The 24,773-nt window shown below is 43.3% G+C and overlaps 1 protein-coding gene across 3 annotated transcripts in view; it reads right to left on the reverse strand.

The window, feature by feature from the left end:
* Positions 1-9,192, reverse strand: part of zgc:158766 (uncharacterized protein LOC100009641 homolog) — a 26,892-nt gene extending 17,700 nt beyond the window's left edge. The window contains exons 1-3 of one of the 3 annotated variants that reach the window (XM_037074098.1): positions 8,959-9,190; positions 4,341-4,538; positions 2,090-3,335 (exon numbers count right to left, since the gene is read on the reverse strand). In XM_037074098.1, the coding sequence (XP_036929993.1) occupies positions 2,090-3,335; positions 4,341-4,538; positions 8,959-9,027 (1,513 nt within the window). In that variant the 5' untranslated portion in view covers positions 9,028-9,190. Of the gene's footprint in view, positions 1-2,089; positions 3,336-4,340; positions 4,539-8,958 lie in introns of all 3 variants that reach the window. The other 2 variants (XM_037074099.1, XM_037074100.1) reach the window with 2 other exon arrangements.
* Positions 9,193-24,773: the final 15,581 nt, after the last annotated feature.

Raw genomic sequence — 24,773 nt, forward strand, 5'->3', positions numbered from 1 at the left:
GTCTGCTTTTTGTGTAGTCCACAGGACTCGTTTTTGTGCCGTCAGTGAAGTTGAATCTGCGCTGGTTGGCGGAGCTTTTGAGCTATTGATCGCATAAATTACAATAGATGTACTCTGATATTGTTTTGTCTCATATCATGAGCAATTCAACCCTTCCGGAGTATATTTTTTTAACAGTGGTGTGAGTCACTGCAGGTTAGATCTTGTGTTTCTGGACTGAATGGACTCTCCAAAGACACAGGCATAGTTTGACAGGGTTTTTTTTCCGTGGATCCCCAGTGGCTGATTGATTCACAAAGGAAACTTTTGTAAATGAGGCAACCAATCTGGGATCAGTGCAGCCCCCAGCCCCAACAACACTGTAGGGTCATGTCATTGTGGGATGCTGGGGACCCTGTGGTTGGTTTACAGGGTTTACAGGATCCTTTGTTGCCTTTGAAATGTCGTTGTGGGAAACCTGCTTTGCAGCAGCTGAAATACAATCCCCGCTGAGGTAATCTCAGGAACGCAGCAGTGTTGTGATTTAACTACTGTATTTTTGCTGAGTGCGGTGCATTCAACACATTTAAATGAACACATATATGATCACAATTATGGAAAAAAAAATTCAGCGCTGTAGCTATGGCCTGGCATTGTCCTGGGTCAGGATTCATAGCTCTAAATAAACAGTTTTCAGCTCACAGTTCAATGCACGGAAGAATCTGTATTTTCTAAAAACAGCATAATTCCCTAGGTGGTACTCTCACATTGATGCTTTCCTGAGTTGCCCCGTATGAACCAACACACAGACAAACAGACTGGCAGTGGTAAAGAAAACACAGGGATGTGACTAAAGTTCTGTTTCCAGGGTAGGGCCATACCTGTGCCCTGACCGTGCCAAAGAATACACAGGGGCTTTGAAAAGCAATCTGTCACCACTGACAGCATTAATGGTTCACAGCTAGGAGCTGAATCAACTGACACCACCTGTTGAACTGTTGTAACCAGTCCTGCTGCAGGGGATGATTACACACCCTGGTGAGGTACCACCATTATCAAGCTATCAAGAGTGAAACCTGCTTTTCACACCCTTAGGTTGTTTTTGATAAGTGAGAAATGACAAGCCATGGACATGAAATGATATGACTTGACTTGAATTGATCCATTAAACTGAAGACTTCTGAAGAAGTTCTGCAAATGCATAGTTTCATTTTCTTAAAGGCCCAAACGATCTCCAAAAACAGCCAGGCACTGTAGTTTTTTTTAGCAAACACTGCTAAAACAGGAGAAAACTGTGCACTTATCGGGGACTATTTTCAGCAGCGAATTAATACACATTTAATCCATCACTTTTGATCAATTCATTGTCAGTATTGGTGTTTTCTGGGGATTTTTAACTAAAGCTGGACTGATATATCCGTTGCCTATCGTCATATATGCTGTCTGATATGTGACGAAATGTAAAAGATGCTTGGGGTTATTTAAAAATTCTCAGTGAAGTTCACTGTTAAAGTTTAAAATACCCTGCTTCTGTAACACTTTTTTTTTTTGCTAATAACATTTGAGGGATCACTGCAAAACCACGTTTTACTAATAGTGAGGAGAGATCCTGTAGGAAACCCTTAAAGATCTATTTCATACTGTATTAAATAATATACTTATTATAATAGTATTATCATGAAGGATGCTGTCATATTTCATCATTTTTCATTTATTATCATATTCATTTAACAAGGTGAGTTGAGGCTGACTGTCTGTTTTATGATCTACATGTTTGGGGGTTCAACTCAAAATGATGTTTCATATACTATAAACTGGTCATGTGTTTTGTAAGAAGAATCTTTTTTGAAAAGTAGCTAGAAACTATAGCTGTGAAGTGTAGTCAAGCAAAAAGTACTATTTTTTACCTCAAGCGTCAAGCACAAAAATCAAGCCCTGTAAAATGTATGTATGTAATGTAGGTATCTCAAAAGTGTACAGTGCTTGAGTGATTGTATCTCAGTACTTTCTCCTGTCTGTAGAGCTAACATACAAGCTATTACAATGACAAGGCTTAAATGTGAATTTTGTACATTGTGACAGGATTGAACATCGGTGCAGCGCAACATACCTGACTCCTCTTTGCTGCTTCTCCTCTCCGAACCAGGCAGAGCGGCCTCAATATCCAACTTCCCAAAACGAAGAGCGTAGCCGTTCATCAGTTTTTTGGGGGAGATGCTGACTGAGCCTCCAGAGGAGGATCGTTCCCGGTGGCCTTTTACCTGGCCGGCCTTGTTAGTCCTCTCCAGTGACTTTGAACGTCTCTCTGCCCGTCTCTCTGCACTCCTCAACCCTCGCTGTAAGTAAAGTAAAGGCGTACTGGGCCTGGAGTCATCACCACTGAGCCAGCCCCGGCTTCCCAACCTCCGAGATAAGAGTTCTCTGGAGGAGGAGGAGGAGCGGGTGTCGGGGCTGCTGCCTGGTGTTACTGTTCTCTCTCGTAGGCCAGCACTGTGCTCTGGGCTCTCCTCCAGGATGGATTCAGAGCTGGACCCAAGGCTCATGGGGTTCTGCAGGGCCTCCATGTAAGATTTCCTGAAAAGTCTCCTGCTCTCAAAGGCTACAGAGTCTCTTGGGTGGCGGCGTCGAAGGCCTGGGTTACTGAGGTCTGTACTAAAGGAGAGCATCTTGGACACTGGCCCTCGCTCTCTCTCACTACTATCATCAGTTGCCTTTCCCATCCCACACTCTTCAGTGGATCTTTCAATTTTCATGATGGGTGTAGAAGTGTCCAGTGCACTGACACCATGCGTCTCACTGTTGGCGTCCATGTGGTTTCTGTTCGGGGAGGTGGGCTCCGAGAAGATTGAGTCAGCTCCCTGAGAGTGCAGGGACTCTCTTGAGCTACGGTGGCTGTCCAGTGTCCCTGTGGATCCGCTGGTGCTGCAGGTGCTGAGATGGCCGCGGAAGCCACCTCTGCTGCAGCGTGCTTGCATGATGGCGTCTGAAGTGCTGCTGACAAACAGTGGGTTGACCACGTTCTTCCACGGCGTCCTGAACACAGCCGTTCCAGTGGTAAGCAGGCAGTTCTGTAGCGGGTGCAGGTTCCGGTCACGTGTTACATTCTGTAAGAACTCAGCTGTGAAGACACTGCCATACATGCTCTCTGCGATGGGGATTTCTGTGATGGCCTGCCCACTGGCCGACAAACATTTTATCACTAGCTTGGCAGTCTTGCGGCCTAAAGGAACGATCTGCAGGTAGAAGTCTCCTTGCTTTAGTCGCACTTTGTGCAGAGGAGCAAGCTGCAGGACGACTTTGTCGTGGATGCAGAGAGGCCACCCCTCGTGACAGAAGAGCAGTCCTCTGAACCTCACCTGAGAGAAAACCCAAAAGTCAGTCAAAACCCACTCCCTTGAAAGATTGTAATCATCTGTGCCATGGCTCAGCTGTGGTACGACTTGCATCATTTCAACTGACATCTGCAAAGCTGTGTTCAAACACATGTTTAGTGTTAATGGAGAGGCGAGATGTTTTCATCGAACGTGCAGGATGAATCACTGTCAGTGATCACTCGACTACAGGGGTGAACCTGTCTGATCAGGCCTGGTTTCGTAGCAACCACAACACAAATCTTCACTGAGACAGAATGAAACAAACAGACCCTCGGAGCAAAGACACGGTGCTTTTTTTTCCTTTTTTTTTAACTCTTATGAATGTCAAGTCAGAGGCTGAGGAGGATGTGATCTGAAGCCTCTCATATTGCCTGTGATACAAAGACTCTCCTGCATGGCAGACTGTTCTCAGGGGCTAGGCTTAGGTGAAACTATTGCTCTATGGCTATCGTCACAGTGTAATCACCGCGGGGATGAATACAGAGGAATAAAGTTTCAGTGCTTTGGTCGTAGAGCCCAAACACACGGCAATCAAAGCTTGTGAGAGAGAATATTGAATTTCCCTTTGGACCCGAGAGTCCATGGCAGCCTCTCAAACAGACCACAGTTTCCCTCTGTTTCCCTATTCAGGGAGGGATGGCTGCTTTTCAGCTTGTTTTTGGAACAATAATCAACTCTGTATCCATCTGATGCTCCCCCTTCCCACTCAGCGGAGATATTCACACTCAGCAGCGCGGTTCTCACATTCTTCTGTCACAAACATTTTTGTCTGGCTTATCTTTCAAGATGTTTGTACAGAAACATGTTTTCTTGATTGTGTCCTCACTGCACCTTTCATTTTCCCACAGACTGAAAGCCAAAAATGAGAACTCAGCCTCATCCAACAGTCCTGCAGGAAATCACTAGTGCCAGGTAAGTTTCAAACTCAAAATGAATTCTGAAATAAATCATTGAGGGCATAATTTCTCACATCCATCAACAACTCACACAGGTTTCCTGTTGGATGATCTGCAGGATCCTCTTGGCAGGTAGCAGGAAGTCAATGAGGCAGCGGAGGCCGTCTCCTCTGTACTGTCGTTCCACCACACTGAAGAGCTGCCACAGGACGGTGGCAGCTGTGGCAGTGAAGGGTCGGTACAGGGCCGACAAGGTGCTCTGGATACAGTTGTCCAAAGACTCAGTGTCCTGTGGGGAAAAGAAGAGCTGGATTAGGTTGGATAGCTTGTGTTAAATATGGTACTTAGAACATTTGATACAGATGGATTGTAAGATTTGGGAGCCATGAATGACTTTCCAAATTTTCATGTTAATCAATACACTGATTCTTGAGATATAATATCAGTGTTGGACTGTACAACTGACAACGGACATCTATCAAACATATCAAGCTATCAAACAAACGTTTAACAGTTTTCACCATACAACAACATACCCATGTATTGTACTAATGTATTTCAACTAGATAAACAAAAGGTTGCCTATGCGCATTAGAACCGAGCATGATCCCACTTAGTCAGACAGTCAGGAAGCTTGAACATGACAGGAAATGTCAGCCATGATGGTTTTTCCATCGCAGCGAGGGGAAACACCTGGTGAGAGTGACGTCACTGTGAGCGGACACAAACAGCATAACTGGAAAGTCCACACTGGACCGGCCAGGGTGGTGCAGTGTTACCCTCTAATAACACCCGTGTCGTCGCCGACTATCATCTGACCCGTACGTGACCTGGACCACTGACACCTGCCCCCACTAGAACAGATGACACATCCCACTCTGTTGGTTGCAACTTATCCGGGAAGGAGACAACACATTTGGGATTACAGCGGCAGTCCTGGATGAAGTTGACCTGGTTCTGTAGTTATGTTCAGACGATGACCTTCCTCTCCACAGTCAGAGCCAAGGCCAAACATCCTTCAGCTATCTGTCCTTCCAGAGTGGAACACAACAGTGGAATAGAGACATCTGCCTCCAATGATAACCACACAGATAGAAAGCAACGCCAGGGAAAGTCCCACTCTAGGACAACTGTGTAGCATGTTTAAGAACGTGAGGGGGTTGAGGGTGCAGCCTCATCCAACTTCCACTTGAATGTCCAGGCTGCATTTACATGACAATAAAAGTGTGCAAAAAAAAAGAGAAAAAAAATCAAAAGATGGCCTGTGCTCCGGTGAGCCTGTCAGACAGCCCATGTTTCACCCTTTGTAGGATCTGTCCTGTTGATCTAAGCGGCTCAGCACCATCAATTAGAGGAGAGTGAGTACAGTTCAGTGCATTGGTACACATGCCACGACTCTTCTACAAGGCGCTCATTGTGCACTCCGCCTCTCTAAGTGGTATGTGCTGTACAGTGCTGGTGCCCTGAAACAAAAACGCCCACCTCCATTAGCAGTCAGCCTGCTTTTAGCGAGACAAAAAATGTCTCTGGGCATTAGTCACTGTTGCACCCGTAGGGGAGAAGAATAACATGGTGTTTTACTGGAGGAAAGCTAACAATGGGAGGAAAGCCCTCGCTGCAGAGTTAGGACAGAGCAGCAAGTTTCTCTTCAGGTTCCCAAGGCAGGAAAGAAAAAAAACGAAAAAAAAAAAACAACAAAACAGCGGTACTGACAGGGACAGTGTTTTGAAGAACAATTGCTCTACATAGCAGAGACGTGAGCTCGATGATAAATGCCAGTCAACCAGGAGTGTTAATCCAGTGCGACAATATGAACACAAAAACCGAACAATGGCTGCAAAACATGATGTTTACATTCAGACTAGTGGCGAATAGACCTTGTCGATAATATCCTACGTAAGAGACAACACGTGTGGCTTTCCACCGTCAGGAAGCATGCGAGGCTTCGTGTCACCTGGCGAGTGGGAGACATATCTGCGTGTCTCAGCAGAACGCCTGAGCTTCGCCACCAGGGCTGAGCTTCCCATCCGCTCTGAGCCACAGAGGAATGCAGTGTGTATGGTGGTGTGTGTCTAGTCTGAGACCCCTCAGCCGGGACAGGAGCAAGCAGATTGGGAAGTCCCGCCCACTCTGATGCCAGGTCTTTGTAAGCAGCCGCCTGTGCAATGGAGGACTGAGGTGGTAATTAATGGCTTCGAGATCCAGGTGGGACACTTTAGTCTGCACTGCCGGTGAGCCAGCTGTTCAGATGTTGCAGCAATGAGGGTTTTTGTGTCTCAATGACACAAGTTCTCTCTTTAATGCTGCGGTATTGCTGAGTTTAAAGCGGGACCAAATATTGCGATATAAACGAAAGTTTGTAGTCCTCTAAAAAGCTGTTTCAAGTAAATCATATGAAACATTAAATAGACCATGGGAAAATGTTTCATAAGCTGTTTACTCTAAATGTACAGCACATTTCAAAGCATGTGTCCAAGTGAATGAAGACGATAATCAAATTAAAGGGGTGCATCACAGGAAAAGAAAGAGTGAGAGACCTACAGAGAGAGTGAGCGAGAGGTGGTCACTGACACATTTAGTGGGTCAGGGACACAAAAGGCGCTGCCTACCAGGCCTCCAGTGGAGCATGAAGCCACCAGGGGAGTGTAACAGGAGAGCCCTGGAGCCCCCATACAGGCTGCTCACTAACCAACCTACAAACAGCCTCAAAGGCAGCGAGATGACAAAGGCCACAGGTTGCTCAGACCTGCCCCGCTGCCAGGTGCCAGGACGCCAACAAAAGAGGCTGGTGAGACCTCACCATTGAGCGCGCAGTTTGATTCAACTTTTGATCTGCACCAATAGAAATCCTATCTGATGAGAGGAGGAGGTGAGGGGCTGGGAAATGAAGTCAGGCAAAGGACGCCACAATTTGTACTGATAACTCGCACTGAACTAAACAGTAACCTTAAACTGCATCAAGCATCAAGTTAAGTAATGTTACTGCTGAGCCAAAATATAGCTCTTGAATCTGTGCAGTTTGAAGATCAGACTCACACTTTGAAATGTCAGTATCAAACTCCCACTGAACTGTACTTGAGCACACCACACACACACCACAGACTCATCGCACACAAAGAAAGTCACATTCTTCGGTGCACTGCAGCGTGATATTAGAATGGCATTGTAGAAAAGTCACTTTGGTGAATGTTATAATGTTATCTCTGCAGATAAACTTTAACCCTGAGAGGCCCGCACTGATTGTGTGACAAACACAGCTGGCCCCGTGAGGTGACAGCGAGATCAACAATAATGGAAGTCTGGAGGTGATAAAACTGGCCACCCACCCGCCTACAGCAGAAGCTGCTATTTTTAATTTTCCTTCAAATCAACATTTACATTCCTGTAGCCTGACGGTCACTTAACAACTCAGAGAAACATATCTGCTAATCACCAGGCTATAGGATACTTGGGTAAGGTGTAAGGCACAGAAACAAAACAAAAGATGCAAGCTAAATAAGTCAAAATGGAAGTATACAGATTCCCACGCTGCTTATCAGAAAGACTTGATATATTAAATCAGCCTGCAACTAATGACTTTGTCCTTCAGGATGTAAACAACAGTGACAGGATACTGTTCCTGAGCAGCCCTGATGGACCTCGCTGACCCCTATACATGTTGTACTGTATATGACACACGTAGTCTCATTTGTGATTGGGCCTTTGCCCAATATAAGAAAAAACAAGAAGACAAAAAGTGAATGGAGGTCCTTCAACCAATCAGAGTGGTGATGAGCAGTGACAGAGGAGACAAAGGAGACTGTTAACAAAGTCTGCTGATACCTCTGCAGGGTAAATATAGCATGGGCACATACCAAAACAAGAGCAAGGATGATAAAGAAAACTGGCTTATCAGAGAGCATACTACATTGTGTATTTCACTAAACCAAGAAATGATAAGTAGCTTCCTTCTTTTCTTTTTGTTTGGGGATAAAAACACACCATTTCTGATGATAACACAGAGCTGAAATACGTGAAGGCATAGTATCAACTACTGGATTAAAATGCTGATTAAACTGAAGTTTTTATAAGTTCTGGTCTCCAAATCCAGTGTTTAATTCCCTGCCAAGACATTTATTTGTCTTTCATCACCATAAACCACACAAAGTATGGTGGGGATTACCATGGTTAGTTGTAACTGTCGTTCAACAGATGGAGAACATGTTGAGACATCAATGAAGAATTACACCCCCGGTGCCCTTCGAAGTGAGCAGAACCACAAACAGGCAAATATCTGAGAGCAAAGGACTTGATTCCGCTGAGAATGCAAACATGTACCCCTTTACTGTGAGACAATATGTTCTCTTACTTAGAAATAAAACAAAATAAAACTATGAAATACTTGAGACTGAGTGAAAATATAACAAAACAATAATATCAAGCCAGATCAACACAAACACTCTCCTTTCTTCTCCCTCGCTTCATGCACCTATAAAAAGCTACCTGCCTTGTTTTGGCTACAGAACTAGAAGTCAAAATATCATCCGTCTGCAAGCTGGGACAAAAACATCCATCCCTTGAATGCACACAATAACACAGACGCTGACGGTTCCCGAGAAGAAAAAGAAGTTTCACACTCAGTAAAGCAGAAAAGGGTAAGTCAAAACACACAGAGACAAACAGCAACCTAGAAAAAAGTCAATGTAGAACTGCACATTTCGAGCTCGTACCTTAATACTCAGGTAGTTGTCACAACTCCGGGACTTTGCTCTGGAGTGCATTTTTCCCAGCGACAGCATTTAGGCACCGGACGAAACCACAAACGTCAATAAATAAATCAGTGTCATCAACGGCGAGCGCTACAATCCAGTGTACAGTCCTCTCCGTAAGTCATTGCTGTGGAATCAACAGGTCCCGTGCCTTCACTCTCCCCTGCTGTCTCTTTCTCTGTGCGCTGTGGCAGCTGGAGCAGACTAAACTCCTGTGCGAGCGTGAGAGAGGCAGTGCGCTGGCTTCCCCGTCACTCACCCTCCCTCCAGCAAAACCTCCCCCGCCCTGCTGCCGCAGCTCTGCCACTGAAGCCTCTTCCAGCTGGATAAATGCACACGGCTGCAACTTCAGGCTCATCATTCAGAAGAAAAGAGAAAAAAACAAAACAAAAAAAAACCCCACTACCTGACCTGCACAGCCCCCCCAACACCCCACACCCCTGACGCTCCACCCCAGCAGGGGTCGGACTAACTCCTCTCTGCCCCCCATGACCCCTTGCACCCCTACCTCCACCGGCAGCTCCCCCTCCACCCCTCCTGCCACAATGGTCCCTCTTTGTCCCGACAATACAAATGGACTAGGGTTTCAGCTTATTCTGCTGCTTTTCAAAAGGAAAAAGAAAGGAAGACATCAGCATAGGATTGGTGGCTCAGGTCACTCACTACAATGACGTTCCCCTTGAATACTGTCAGGGGGGGAAACCCAATCCTTTAACTGTCCCCTTGCACACCGCTGACATATGTGGGACATCCTCCTGTTGCATAAGACAGAAGTGACATCTTCAAAACAGACTTGCTGGCCTTTTAAAAAGCTTTTTTCGGAACAAGCTGTCTCTGAGTTAAAGATAGGCTCATATCATTAGTTAACGCGCCTCGGTGATGGTTTCTGACAGGCATCACAAGAGAAAAACCCTCAAAACACAGGAGAGGTGAGGATGTTTTTACTGCTGGAATGCGGCAAAGTGACAGTTTGTTAGCTCCTTCCCATCTCCTCCTAAACACAGGAAATCCTTGTCCGGGAAAAACATTTGGTCTTGAGAATGCATGCTTTGTGTGAAAATGTGAAGATCGCATTAAGCCAGACTGTGTAAACAGAGAAGGTAGTGAGGATAGGTAATTGGGTTGGTTTATATTTAGAGGACGGCTCCAGATTCTTGTCATTAATCAAGGCAGTCATCACAATGACCCCGCGGGGATGAGAAGACATGCTGTCACCGTCACAGAGCAGAACTGGGCTCACACAAACACACTACTTATTCCCGTGTTGACAAAAGTGCGCAGAGAAACTGAAGACCTTGATGTAGTAAACTTCTTGTGACAAAAAAAATGGAGAGTACTTCTGTAAACTAAGAGGTTAAGACCATGAACGTATTGTTATATATACAGCTGTTCTACATTTAGTCCAATGTGTATATCTACTGTATAATCTGCTGTATAAACAGACACACACACCTCACATATGCACTATGCAAATATACACTCCTCCCTCTCAAAGCAAAATAATGTTTGTGCCCTATAATTTCTGCCTTTCCCCCTCTGGCCTGGTTTCACTGTCACCGAGGGCAGATTTTTTCTTCTTTTATGTCTCCTCTCCTCCCTTCCCCCCCTTCCTTTTTTCTCTTTTTCCTTCTTTTTAATTCTTACTTATCTAATTTGGTTGCACATGAGCAACAAAACGGTCCAAGTTTGAATTCAACAAAGGTCTCAGGGTGGCACGTGTCCAAGATGCAGGCGTGTCAGCCAACTGGAGCAGGATGCCCGCTCAAAGCAGATTTTAGCCAGACCGCCTGTATAATTTTGGCTAAGAGAGAGTTGCAGCCCAGTCCGTCATGGCAGCATGGTGAGTAGACTTTTTTTTTTTAAGGAAAATGAATTTGACAGAAGAGAGATGACAGGAAATGTGGGGGAATGACATGCAGCACAGGTCCCCTGAGGGTCTCCTATTGGGAACGTTGTGTTCCAGTGGCCGGTATGTTAACCCCTGGGCCTCCAGGGCTCCCACGACTTTAAATTAACTGTCCTCCAAAATGCAATCTCAAACTTTATCATAAATTGCTTAAATTGTAAAAGTAAAGCGCAGATGAGTGTACGGCTGAAACTCAACTGGGGTGTTTTGTCGTGTAGTGCACTGAGCTAAACCAAGTGAGCATACCGCCTTATCTGACATACTGCCTTATCAGTTTCATGATTTAACATGTTGCGTGAAAGAAACCTACCATCTGTAAGGCAACGTTCTAGGTTCCTAGTAAAGTTGAGGTAAAAAGATTCAAGCTGTCTGACCCAGAAAGGATTTTTTGGCCATGTGATTATTTTCCGTTCTTTATATGTCCTGTTTGGGAAAGTCCACGTGGTTCCTCTGTGGCCAACTGAGGAGGCATCAGTGTGTAGATTTAGGCCAGGATCAGGCCCTACTGCACTGAGAAAAACAGTAAACAACACCGTATTTAAATTTGCAGCGTTTGAAGTCCACAGTGCTGATGTCCCCGAGCTACAAACAAGAAACATCCATCCGTGCGCTTCATGAACTCTTATCTGCAGCATGTTTTAGATTCATATCAGGACAGTCCAGCGCAGTAAAACATCAGCCCTGATATGTTTGTACAACAAGACTGAAACCTTTCCTGTTGTTTTTCCATGAGCAACCATCAGGTTTAAAATAGCCTAATTTACGCAGACTAGTGGTAAACAATATTTATGTGATCTGGAAAAGCAGATAGGACAGTCCCGAGGGGGGGGACACGCGATCTGATAGAGCTATCAAGGGAACAAATTAGCCTGATGACATTAGAGCTGCAGTTTCATCATTTCTCAACGTCATATCTTTGACCGTAACTCTACAAAAAATACATGCTAGATTTACAGGGGGAGGATGGACACACTGGTTGTTTGGATTAAGATTGAAAGATTTCAGCGGACAAACACACATGAACACACACGTACAACCAACCCTTTACCCGGAACATGGAGGAATTTAATTATATCTCAAATTCGAGCAGGGTGAGATCAAGTACAAGCTGTGTTGTAAATAGACGGGAGGTCGTTTGTGATGGACTGAGACACACACCAAACTGTGGAATGTGACACCTTGGTCCTACCTCACTTCGTACCAACCTCACAGCAGCAGAGAGGCCACCCAACAACAGTTGTTATGAAAGCTTTATAGTTTTTCATCCTCTTAAGCTTGAGCACCATATTTTAAACTGTGACAGATATGGCAAGATATTTTCAGCAATCACAGCATTTACATTTATCTTTTCAGTGAGCATGACATCTAATGTGGGAGATCCATCTGCGTAAAAAAATGATGTTATTGTGTAACTACTTTTGCAGCCGCTCAGGAAATCCACACCAACTACGACTGCAACTATTTTCATTATTCATTTATCTGTTGATTATTTCTGAAAAACAAACAAACAACAGTCCAACATCAAAACATATTCACTTTACCACAATGTCACAACCTGGACCCAAATAAAATGTAGTGATTTTGCTTTAAAAATACTTGAAATGAAGAATTGACCATCAAATAAGCTGTACTTAAATTTTCAATCGATCAAAAATAAGTTTAAATACTCAATTCTTATGTCATTTTCTTTCCTCCTCTATGACAGTAGATAAAATATATTTAGGCTTTGGACAAAACAGAACATTGGAGGACATCGTCTTTGACATTTTTCCCCATTCTATCAACCAAGCAACTAATCGATCCATCGAGGAAATAACCGTTACTTTTAGCCCCATTGTCAACAAACTCTCACTACATGGGAAATAGAAACATTTCCAACTATTTCCATATCCGACTCTTCTACAGAGATAAAGCAAAGTGAAGGAAAAGTACACGCCGACAAAATGAAAAGAACAGCATAGTTTTATACTTACAGTTCAGCTTTGAGTCGCAAATAAGTCCGACTCCATACAGAGGACAGAGTGAATGAGTCGTTGCTCTCCTTCTTGTCCGCCTCACACAGCCTTGAGAACTCACATCCCATCAACATCCAGGCTAACGCAGGCTGAGCTACTGCCCCCTCTGCCCCCTTCCTGACCAGTCCCAGCGGGCGGGTAAAAACAGTCACTGGGGTTCTGAGTGAACGGTTCCTCCTCCGTCAGACAGACAGACACAGTGGTGCTGCTGCACACTATAGGCTCCGGCTTTCAGATTGATTACCTCGCTGCACAAATGCACACAGCTACACAAATACTCACATCGCACCCCAGCCCCTGGTGTACTGAGACTGAGACCCTGATCACATTGCACAGGAAGTGCATCTAAAATCAAATTTCGAGGTCCTTTCCTGACGTCTTTGTCGGTAAAGACATTTACCCCCACCGCCTTGGCAGTGTGGTGCAGCTGTTCCACCAGCAGCCCGACCATATTCGTGCTCTTTACTGCGGGGAAGCACAGGAAGAGCGTGCCACCTGTCAAAGCCACTAATGTACCTCAGCCCCCCCGCTGTGTGGACGTCTCACTCCAACACAAAAGCCCATGTTTTCTCTGAGCACACGAGCACAGGTGGCTGGAGGAGGCAAGGTCGAGTTACAGCAGCAGCTCCCGACTCATCAAGGAGTCAAGGAGAGGGCACCAACAGTCTGGCCAAGTGTACAAAGACACCAGTGCGTACTGTGGATGTGCAGTAAATATAGTACATAGTACGTTTAATATGGTTTGAGTGTTTTAAAATCATAGTAAACGGTTTTCTTCCCTTTGGGGCCTTATCTTATCGAATCAAATCCTATCAGCGCTGCAGGGCAGAACAGGTGAGTCATGAAAAAAATGTTTCCAATATTAAACACACACTGATAGATTCTGCTGTCCTTGAACAGGCTTGCCTGGAAACCCACGCACAATTAGATCTGTTCAAACAAGAACTCGAAAACATACATCGAGTAAATGCTGAAGACTGCCTGATTATGTCACGTACAGCCTGTATTTTGGCCGTAATTGCATTTAATATATTTTTTTTGGATTATCAAGATCTTCAAGGAGCAGTGTATATTTGCGCTGTTACTGTTCCATTGATTGATCACACAGTGATGTGAGGAGGCATGGAACGATGAAGATTTCATGTCATTATCATCCTGTCCAAGATAATTACGATTCATGATATCATCTCAATAATCATCAAAATATCTACAATAAAAACTAAGATCGCACTAAAATAAACAATTTGTAAAAGGTGCAATTTGTCAGAAATAAGCCACCTGTCAAATTCATACTCATATCACTAGAGTATCTGGTGCTTCCTGTAGCCACCGTTAGCTCAGTTAGCCCTGCAGTTAGAGTTTGGACTGGGAGCCTGAAGCACTGGGCATCTGTAGTACTTAGCAACATCTGGTTTGACTTTTTTTCCATAGGGATACAATGTACTAGCCATGCTGTCAGCCATGATGACAGGTTTGGGCAATTCAAAATAAAACAAGCAACGAACATAGCACTGTACAATCTAGACAGCTTTTTCAAGTCACGCACATGAGGAAATTCACGATAATCCTGATAAAGATAATTTACCATGAGTAATGTAGTAGTGTGTGTTTTTTTTCTGCAATCCATGATAACATTTCTTAACATCCCATCACTACACAAGACAGGTTGTCAAACTAAACTAAAAGGCCATTAATAAACTGATCTTTGGTCATTAAGTGCAACTTACATTTCTACTTTAAAAGGATTCAAATTCACCTGAAATTATGAACAACACTATAAACTGTCTGTATTGGCAATGACTGTCATCCTGTACATGAAATAGTGTACAGCAACAATGATGTTATGTAACTTTGCTTTGCTCTCAGATTAAGTGCAACTGACTGCAACAGCTTCAATTCTGAGAACAAATAACACACATGCAAAGACAGAACAATGCCTCGGAGATCTGACAACAGCGAATAGCTCCCCGAGCGCCACAGAGCACAACTCGACTCAACGAGCCAACGCGGAATCCAATTGAATCCCAGCTAAAGCTGCTCAATTGTTTTTAGAGTCAGCACTCACCTCACACTGCTGCCCCTCTGCTTTGAAGTCTCCGACAACACATGGAGGAGTCACAGGCTCTCTGGGCTCTGAGAGGCTGACAGCTGTCTAACCATCAGAGGAGAGGACCAGCCCCCGAGTCCTGGAGGAACCTGACATGTTCCATCAAATGCACTGCTTTGTTGACTGAGGAGAATCACAATATTAAGGCTAGCCAGGCAGAAAGTTTCCCAGCCCCCGAGGCATCCCAATTCCTCGGCGGGGCGTAACCCAGTCGTTTTATCTGCACCCATCTCCCTCCTGTGTGTACACTGCGAGGGGGAACCGAGAGCTGTGCAACTCTACTGGCCTGCCGTGTCAACAAAGTCTAGACAACTGAACTCTACCTGCGCTTTCTGTCCCCCAACTTCCAGTTTTGTTTTTCAATGTCTGAAAAGGTTTTGATTGAGAGTCACATACATTTAATTTACAAATCAGCTCCATACTTTCATCCCGTTTCCTGCTAACTTAAAAGTCTCTAATCAATGCCACAGACTTTCTGTCCTGCTGACAGCATTGAAATTAAAGGATTACAGATAAATGTGACAATAAAGAGATCAACAGCATCACAGCGGCGCTGATCTACAGAGACAATGCAACGCCTGTCAGAGCAAACGGCCTCGAGTGCCTCTGATGGCAGCAGATGTCAGCTTGCATTGTTACACGGATTACTAGAGCCACTTAGCAAACACCTCCAGGTGCGCATTCCACACCAGGAAGGGGAAAGGTGGGAGCCGCTCCTCTGAATCAATAAAAATAAACGCTGACTTTTCTCTCCCTTGAACTCTGGGTGCCTGAGGAAAGACTGTGGGAGTTGGGTTAAGTACCCTTGCACCTTTTTGAGTGGACAGTCAAGGGAAACTCCTCCGCTCCGAAAATGGAATCTGCACACCTTCGCACAAGGTGCACAAGGTCTGAGATGAAGGGAGGTGCGATGGGTGGCTAAGCTTTGGTCTGAACTGTACACCTGGTCTCCGCGGAGTCTTTAATCTTTGGAGGAAGAAGCAGAAATTAGAGGCCCCTCTACTACATCCCTCACATCGGGTTTAACTACCGAGGGCGTGTAAACATTCACCACAAATGAATCACAGGCAGCCAAAGACAAAACACTGTGATGCAAGTCAAGGAGGAGAGTGTGGGAGGATTAACAGGTACAGACAGCCTGAATAATAGTGCCAAGCATAAGGTGGATAAACAAACATGTCTACTTACTTCTCTCACATTTGTTGTTCTTGCCTTAGCACGGTGACTACTCAAACAATTAGGCAATTAATGGATCCGTCGTCTAACATAAAAAAAGGCACAATATGTGAGATTTGGCCTGAACTGCTGTTAGCTAGTTAGCTCAGTTAGCTGTGCAGCTAGCTGGGAGCTGTGTAGGAATTGGCAATTCAACTGTTGTTTCTTTCCTTTCTGTTGTTTATTTTCATTATTTTTTAAAACATTTTATACAAAAATTCTTACATATAGCTCCTTAATCTGTCTTATATCAAGTCCTAATAATAACAGCCTGTAAAATATTAAATCTGGTTGTTGTTCTTGGTTTCATATCTCTGTAAATCAATTGCATTTGTGTTGTTTGGCAGTAAGCTTAAGTGATGGTAATTTTTCAACAATATAACGGATGAAGGAAGCTGAAGTTTAATCTCTACTGAAAACAAATGTGAGTCTTCATTCTTACAGGAAGATACATTAGGATTAGGGTTGGGGTTAACCCTAACTGTCCACACTGAGCGTGCAGCTACGTTGAGTTAATTGCTTTCTGGGAGAGAGAGAAAAAAATAATCAGGCACAAGTCTTGCTCTCATTTCCAGTAAACTCAAGGATGTACGACGTACCGATAACCATCACAGGACTCATTACAGGCCTCACTCTAAGTCTCTGCACCTGATAATCTGTACAAATAAATGCACATCTGAGAGGAGAGAGACGAGGAGGAAGAGAGGAGGCGAAGAGGGAGAGAGGGTAAGGGGGGGAGAAAACGATAGGGAGGGCGAGGTGTTTCCTGTTTCCATTGCTCTAATTATACCTGTCTCCTGAGGATAGGGGCCAATCAGGAAGAGGAATTTTGTCATTGAGGAACTCCTCAATGACGCAAGGCTGAGCGTCTATACTTTCTCGTATGTACTTTTACACACATCTGGCTGAGATAAAAGATTACGTCAAATAGAGCACAGCATGGAAAACGCAAAGAGCCTGCAGATACAGCAAGTATGAGGGCAGTCCGTAATGAGCTTTACAAATACTCTGAAGTGTGAGATAATTTATTTGATATACATACTGTGCAGATTTAGATTGGTTCACCGGTTCTGTGAAATGCCAGCAAGCTGATCTCGGTCCTTGTTTAAAAGAGGAAAAAAATACAAAAAGAAACATCCAAACCAAACAACATTTTCATGCTCATTACACTGATGTGGTGTTACGCGCCGGTGTCCTTTTGCAATTGAGAGCGCCTGTTTTTACATAAACTGAACACTCGCTCCGTCTGTTTGGGAGTCGTTGTCAGAGTAATGATTCCTTCCTGTTTAGAGATGCAGAGCAGATAGACGCCCGAAATTATGTGGCTGTTGAAAGATGCTGAGTCTGGGGGCAAAGAGCTTGAAGCTCCCAGAGATATTTTATCAGAGCACAGAACAGCACAAACAGTTAAAAGTGGGTCGATTACTCTTACGACCTGGGACAACTTGCTTCTCAGCACAACTTGAACACTGCCCTCCACTGGTGAAGGATACATTAAAAAAAAAACCCTCCCTCTCCTGCACAATAACAACACATGCACCTCACATTAACTGTGGACTGCCAGACTTTCTGTCGACTGTAGTTCACAGCCAGTCAGTGGAAAACAATAAATCTAACAAGCAACAATAGAGGAAGTTCCCATAAACTTCTGTCCCTGTAAACGCGCCATAAAGTGAAGAATATTAATAATCAGTTTGACAGCCCTGGTTTGTACTCAGCCCCCTTTTTTTATGTTCATCTATTAGTATGCAGAAGAGGAGAGGCAAGCTGAGAGGAGAGGTGGGGGGTTGATGGAGAGAGAGCAGACCGAGAGAGGGAGGGAGAGAGAGAGAGAGAGAGAGAGAGAGAGAGAGAGAGAGAGAGAGAGAGAGAGAGAGAGAGAGAGAGAGAGAGAGAGATCTGAGTGAGCAGCCCTCATCCAGCAGCTCTCATCGCCTGGCAACCTCAACACCGGACAGAGAATGTGTACAGTGGTCTGCTTCTGCTTACTCTCACCATTACAGATAATTGCTTACTAATAATGGAAAAAACAACAACAACAACGGTGAGAAAACTGATTTCAACGTTATGCCATGGTCTTTAAGATTACTTGAGTTTGCAGTAACGGGGAGATTTCTGAAACAACAATTCAAGAGCCGGTCACAGAGGTGGCTTTGTAAAGAGTTGTCATAAACTGCATTGGTGGCATTCATGCCAGTCTGTAAAAACTAGTGCCTGCATCTAGAAAAAAAACAAACAAAACAGGCTTTTCTAACCACTTTCCTAACTTTTCATGGGGTTGTTACACATGCGTGATAATGTCTGCCTCATATGAAACACCTGGTGTTATGCTTCCATGTTTATGCTGTCATTCTTCAGAGGTTATCAGCTTTGGTATTTGCTGCACAACTTCAGCAAAACTGCACGTTATAGTCCCCTTTATTCACATGAAAACATAGTCATTCAAATACCATCCACCTCAATATACCTGTTTCTTTTACTCATCAGAAAGTCCTGAATACGTGTCTTTATTCTGAGCCGCGACAAAAGTTAATGGGGACTATTCTAACATTCTGGGCTGAGAACAATCCTTCATCTAAGTTTCATGGAAATCTGTTTGGTAGTCTTTGTGCAGTCCTGCTGACAAACTGACAACAACGCTGACAACGACAAACTGAACAACCAATCAAACGGACATAAGCAAAAACACGTCCTCCTCGGCGAAGGAAATTAATCTACAGGAGGAGCCACATGCTGCAGGTACAGTTCAATCGCAAGGGTATAATGTCGGCTTCGTACGTTTCTGCGAACCACAGACACGTTTAATTTACACATTACATAAGTGAAATATCTACATTTTAAGTTTTTAAACTGCATCCAAAAGAGCTGACTTTCATGTCAGAAGAGCTGCCAAGCAAAAGACTGCTGTTCAAGATGGCATTTTGACATTCGTAGGTGTGAAACCACCAGATACTTTTAACAAGCAGCTGAGACATTTTCCAGCTGTGTCGCTGGGAGGAAAATTGGATCATTTTGACGTAATGTCGGGACAATGACAGAACCACGTCGCTAAAACATGATCTTTTCCTAAACCTGACCAGAAGACAAGCACAAAATTCAACATGAAGCAACATACGTTTCAACATGTGGTGTGCACAGACGCACAAAGCCAACATTTATCCTGCTGATTGGGTTAAGGGGAATCAAACACCTTCCAGAGACTGGAATCGTCAAGCAGCGATCAAAAATATGGAGGACTGAAGGGCTGATTTCAGTCATCTGTCACTTCCTCTCCCTCACACACACTCGTCTATATTTGCCCAACAATGCGGTTCTCAGCCCAGCTCTTGTCAACGTATTGAATCCAACTCAAATTAGTCCTGAGAGAAGGCTCTTCCTCTTTTGTGTCAGCCCCGAGAGTCAAAATAAGTGAACCATTTTCCCTCCAGATTCAACTCTGCTCAGTTTAGGGCTTAATCAAGTGGAAATTGGGAATAGGGGGCCATGGGGGTGGCCGGGGCTGGGGTGCAGGGGGGGGAGAATGGAGCAATTGTTCAGATAAAGGCCTCATGTTGAGTCCGCTTTGATGTTATTCTCCAGGGGATATGCCGAGGATTTTACAGTAGCATTTCACTGAGTTGCTTTTTAGCTGACCGCTGCCTTTAAAGAAAACCTGCAGCCCTGCAGAGATGATGCAGAAACTTTATCACACCAAATGTTTTCCAAAGACTCTTAAGAGTCTGCTTTATTTTTTTAAACGAACCAGCATGCAACCTCACATTTTCTGCATTTTTTTTTTTTTTAACACACCTCAGAAATGTTGCCTGTGTTTCCCCCCTTCACATGGAACAATATCAACATTCAAGTGAGATTCCCCTCCGTTTGCCCCATGCCTATACAAGCAGACAGGCTCCCACTGGTCTATTATGCTGCAAAGCCTTTCTCATGCATGTCTTGAATGAAAGCCAGCGTATCGATGGTCTGAGGATAATCACGTTTTCCTGAGGCAGGCTTAGCTGCACTAAATAAGCCGCACAGCAGAAAGAAAAAAGAGAAAAAAGTAGAAAAAAAAAAAAAACGATGGCTCGAACAAAACTAGTATATTTGGAGAAAAAGCTTGAGTGCCCTCTGTCCTAAAAGAAAAAAAAAGTTCGTGCGCAGAAATGAAAAGTAGGGCTGACGAATGCCTTAAAACAAAACAAAACAAGAGGAAACTCTTATGTGTTGACGGACGGGAGGAGAAAGTTTAGTTGAGTGAACTCGGAGGTGCTCGGACGTCTTTACCTTTCCGTCCTCCCCGCGTCGCGCTTCAGCAGGTGCACTCGGCGCATTTCAGAGATGCTGCGCCGTCCTGCCTCCAGATGAGGTCTCCTCTCCTCTCCGACACTTGTTGCTGCTGAATCGACGAAGCTTCCATGAAAGAACCGAGTGCCGTCAAGAAAAAAAAAAAAAAAAAAAAGAGCTGCGAGGAAAATGCAGCGACAAACCTCGCCTGCCCCCCCAAAAAACACAAAAAATCGTGAGGCTGTTTTTGGTTTTGTTTTTTACAGTGGGCTGCTGCGCTGCTCGAGTGGAAGTTGGTGGTTGTCAGTGTTTTAGTGCGGGGTTTTCCTCCAAGGCGCGCGCGCACACACACACACACACACACACACACACACACAAAGTGGATATTTGCATTAGGCCGACCCTCCCCTCAGCCTTTCATAGCTGCCATTGTTTGTCTCAGTCGGGGCTCGGATTCAGTCCTTCCCTAAATCCCCTGACGACCGGAGCAGGGAATGCTGCTGCTGCTGCTGCTTTCTCTGAGCTGAGCTGCTGGCAATTAACAAAGACGAACAAAAAGTAAGAAAGAAGTAATACCCTGACAGCATTTCATTTATATCGCAACAAACAAACAAAATAGGGCGAATAAGTCTGAGCCGAGGGTGAGCCTACGTGTTTTACTGCAGTTTGTTTCGCTTGGTGGCAGGTGTTGGGCACAGGCAGACAGTTGTCACGTGGAACAGGCATGTTCAGCAAGGTGACAGCTCATCTTGACCCCCTAGATGGAGGTGATGGAAATACCTGGAAAAGCTGCATATGAAAGACAGGAGGGCTCTAACCTTTAGGGCCCTAATAGCTCTTGACCCCACCCCACCAGGAAGGACGCTTAATTTACAGCATGTCCTTAGAGCCCCAATTTATGCTGACACCAATAATTGTTATGTTCACTGGCACAGATTAGTTACAGTGGATTTGAAATCAGTTTATATATATATATATATATATATATATATATATATATATATATATATATATATATATATATATATATATATATATATAAGATAATAATGGACTTCATTAAGTGCTTTGGCAATTAAGCAAAAGCAGGAAACTTGGTTAAATATTAGAGATTTAACACTCAGCAGTTGAGTCAAATGCAAGGAAGTCTTGTCCAAGGTGAGTTAAAACAAGAAGGCAGAACAGAAAAAATGTAAAAACAAAAAAAGGCTAAATGAGTTATTACGATTAAAAGCAATAAAAGTGATAAAACACGCAAAATGAACAGAAAAGGATGAGAGGGGGAAGAAATGACTGAAAAACAAGAAGATAGATAAGATTAATTAAGAATAGATAATTAATAAAAGAATAAAAACAGTAGAGGACGATTAGAAGATAACGTCATATCAAAGAGATTAAGAACAGATAAAAAGATGAGCAGAAAAAAGGAATAAGGGACGATAAGTAGATAATAAGAAAATAAAAGCAGTAATGGATGTAAGAAGAAAGGAAACATTAACAAGGGAGGAGTTTAAAACAGAGAAGTCATCTAAGAGCAGTAAAAGGAATAAAAGATGGAAAGATTAAAGATGCAGTTGAGAAAGTGAAGACCTCACATAAAAGCAAGTCTGTAAAGGTGTGTCTGAAGAAATGAGTTCACTAGTTTCACAGCTGATCACAGGTCTGCTTTAACTGTTAGCAGTGTGCAAGAATCGACCGCCTGCTGAATTCATACTGAATTCAACAAAACAAGGGGAAGCTTATCCACCAGAGTAACCACTAACTGCAGCTGCCCTTAGCTCGTTAGCTCACATGGCCACGTACCTAGTGGTCCAATTAGCCACCTCAAGTATGTCCAGACTGTGAGCTCGGCACACTAGGAGCAGGGGCTAGCAGGTACTTCTCTCAAAACAATAGCACAACGTCAAAACTAATATTTATTCACATTTTGTTTATAATCATCTCTGTTTTTAAAAAAAATGCTTCAAGGTAAAATTCTTACATATTGCACCTTTAGTAACTACTTGTGGGTAGAAACTTAAGTGCTGCAATTAACGATTATTTTCACTGCGGATTAATCAGATGATTGAAAGTTTCAGACAGTTGCTAAATGGACTTTAAGGTGCGATTGTTTGGTCATTTAATAACCAGATTTAGTTGTTGTCTGGTGTTGCATCAAAAGACAGTCAGCCAGTTTGAGAGAGACAGCAGATTTGTGTGTTGCTGTTGGATTCAGCTCTGTTGTGTTTACCTTCATTTACACAGGAGGGTTGACTGAGCATGTGCACTCTTCTACAGTAACACCCTGATTATCAGAACAGTGATTTCCACCAACACTGGCCCGTGACTATTGAATTTCAAACTGTCTCAAGAAACATTTTCTCCCAGGTTCCCCATTTCATTTCATTCCATGTCTTGTGTTTGCACCACACATCCCATATTAGTATCAAGTATTGTCCAGGACCAGCGCTACATTCAGTTTGTATGTCTGTGAGCTCTTAGATGCACATTCAATAAATCAGCTTCTCTACAGCAACAGCGCCAACTTCACTGACATCTTCCTACAGTGTGTTGTATCTACCACTGATGGCTGTTTGTTGCCACCTAGTGGCAGATTCAAATCATTCAGACTGCATTAGAATCATAGTGAGACAACTGGTTTATGGGGCTTTCTTTAGACGAGCACAGGAGCTAATAAAATGTTGAACAACGGTGTAAGTAACTATACACATTTAGAACCTCAAAATTTATGACTTTAGTGTGAACATCTGCATTTTTACAAGACCAATAATGGCTTAGGAAATAACACCAGTGCCAGCATATAGATGGAAATGGGACAAATATTGCTAATTTTGACTCAAATGCATTAAACTTATTTAAACATATATCTATGCTAAAAAGAACTTAATATGTAGTAATCATGAGGCCAGTTTCTACTCCACTACATTTCAGCAGGAGATATTATACATTTTACTTCACAGCTATACTTTCTATTACTAGAAGGGTTTTTAAAATATTATGTTTTATAATAAATCAAACTACCAAACAAGTTTATACAACTGAAGTTATTAGGCATTTAATCAAATAGTCAGTTGAAAGAAAAGTATTTGACAACTTTTCTAATTTTTCATGTAAAAACACACATACATGTGAAGATTTTTTTTTTACTTTCCCTGTGTTGCATACTTTTACTTTTGATACTTTAAGCGCATTATCTTGATTGTTCCTTCATACTTATACTGACATTTTCAATTCAGGAGTTGACCTTACGTGGTGCATATTGCTGAATGAATTTGTGCTTAATCAGATTACCACAAACTAATTGACACACAAGGGACTGAATACTGCTCACACCATGTGATAGCAGATTGTTGTGACTACCATGTGGCACCAGTCTATTCCCCTGGCTTCCCTTTACAGGGAAAGTTATTAGCCTCCAGTTTGAACCCTGTTGGGACAGTCAGTCACAGTCAGTGTTAAAGCTCTTTGTGTGATGACCTTTACTGACTGTTCATACTTTTAGGCATTGGAGAAGATAAGATCTTGCAAAACAGCCAACACTATTTTCTCACAGACTGAGAGGGAAGCGCAAAAAAGAAAGAGAAGTGTGAAAATTCTTTTAAATAAGTTGTTACCGTCACAGCTGTGGCAAGACGATCATCTTGTAGCTGTAAACAGTTGGCTGGTTCCCACAGTATATTCATTTAGCTGACTGTAATTTACGCCTTTTTCCTGAACCTTAAATCACCTGTCTGCTGTTTCTTTATCTCCTTGTGATAATTAACAAAACAATCCCCTGATAGTAGGTTAATCATTTTGTTTTTCATGATCAGTTTTTTTTTTATTCAAAGTTCCCATTTTGTAAAAGTGAGATTTCCATGAATCTTTTTGATTATAAAGCAGGTCTAGGTGCTCTGTAAATACTGTGAAGTGTCAAATTGCTCAAGCCACAGAGAAATGAACACAACCTGAATTCAGAAATACAAGCCCCCAGCATGGCCAAGGTTGCAAAAATACCAGCAGAGCTGCTGATATATGGTGGGGGGCCTTGAAGAGACAAGCAATCGAGCTTTCAGACAGAGGATGAACAGAGGTGATTCAAATAATGTACACTGTGATAAAAATGATATCGTTTTTGAACATTACAACTTGTAAATATTCTGTAGTGGACACCCAAAATAAAGGTATGACCCTAAAAATTATTACGATCATTTATAAGCTGAGAAGCATTTGCCTTAATTCCAATTTCTTCTAATTAATTCAATAAACAAATATGCTTTTTCTTTCCTCT

The sequence above is a fragment of the Acanthopagrus latus genome, chromosome 17 (assembly GCF_904848185.1).
Source record: "Acanthopagrus latus isolate v.2019 chromosome 17, fAcaLat1.1, whole genome shotgun sequence".
NCBI classification, from domain to species: domain Eukaryota; kingdom Metazoa; phylum Chordata; class Actinopteri; order Spariformes; family Sparidae; genus Acanthopagrus; species Acanthopagrus latus.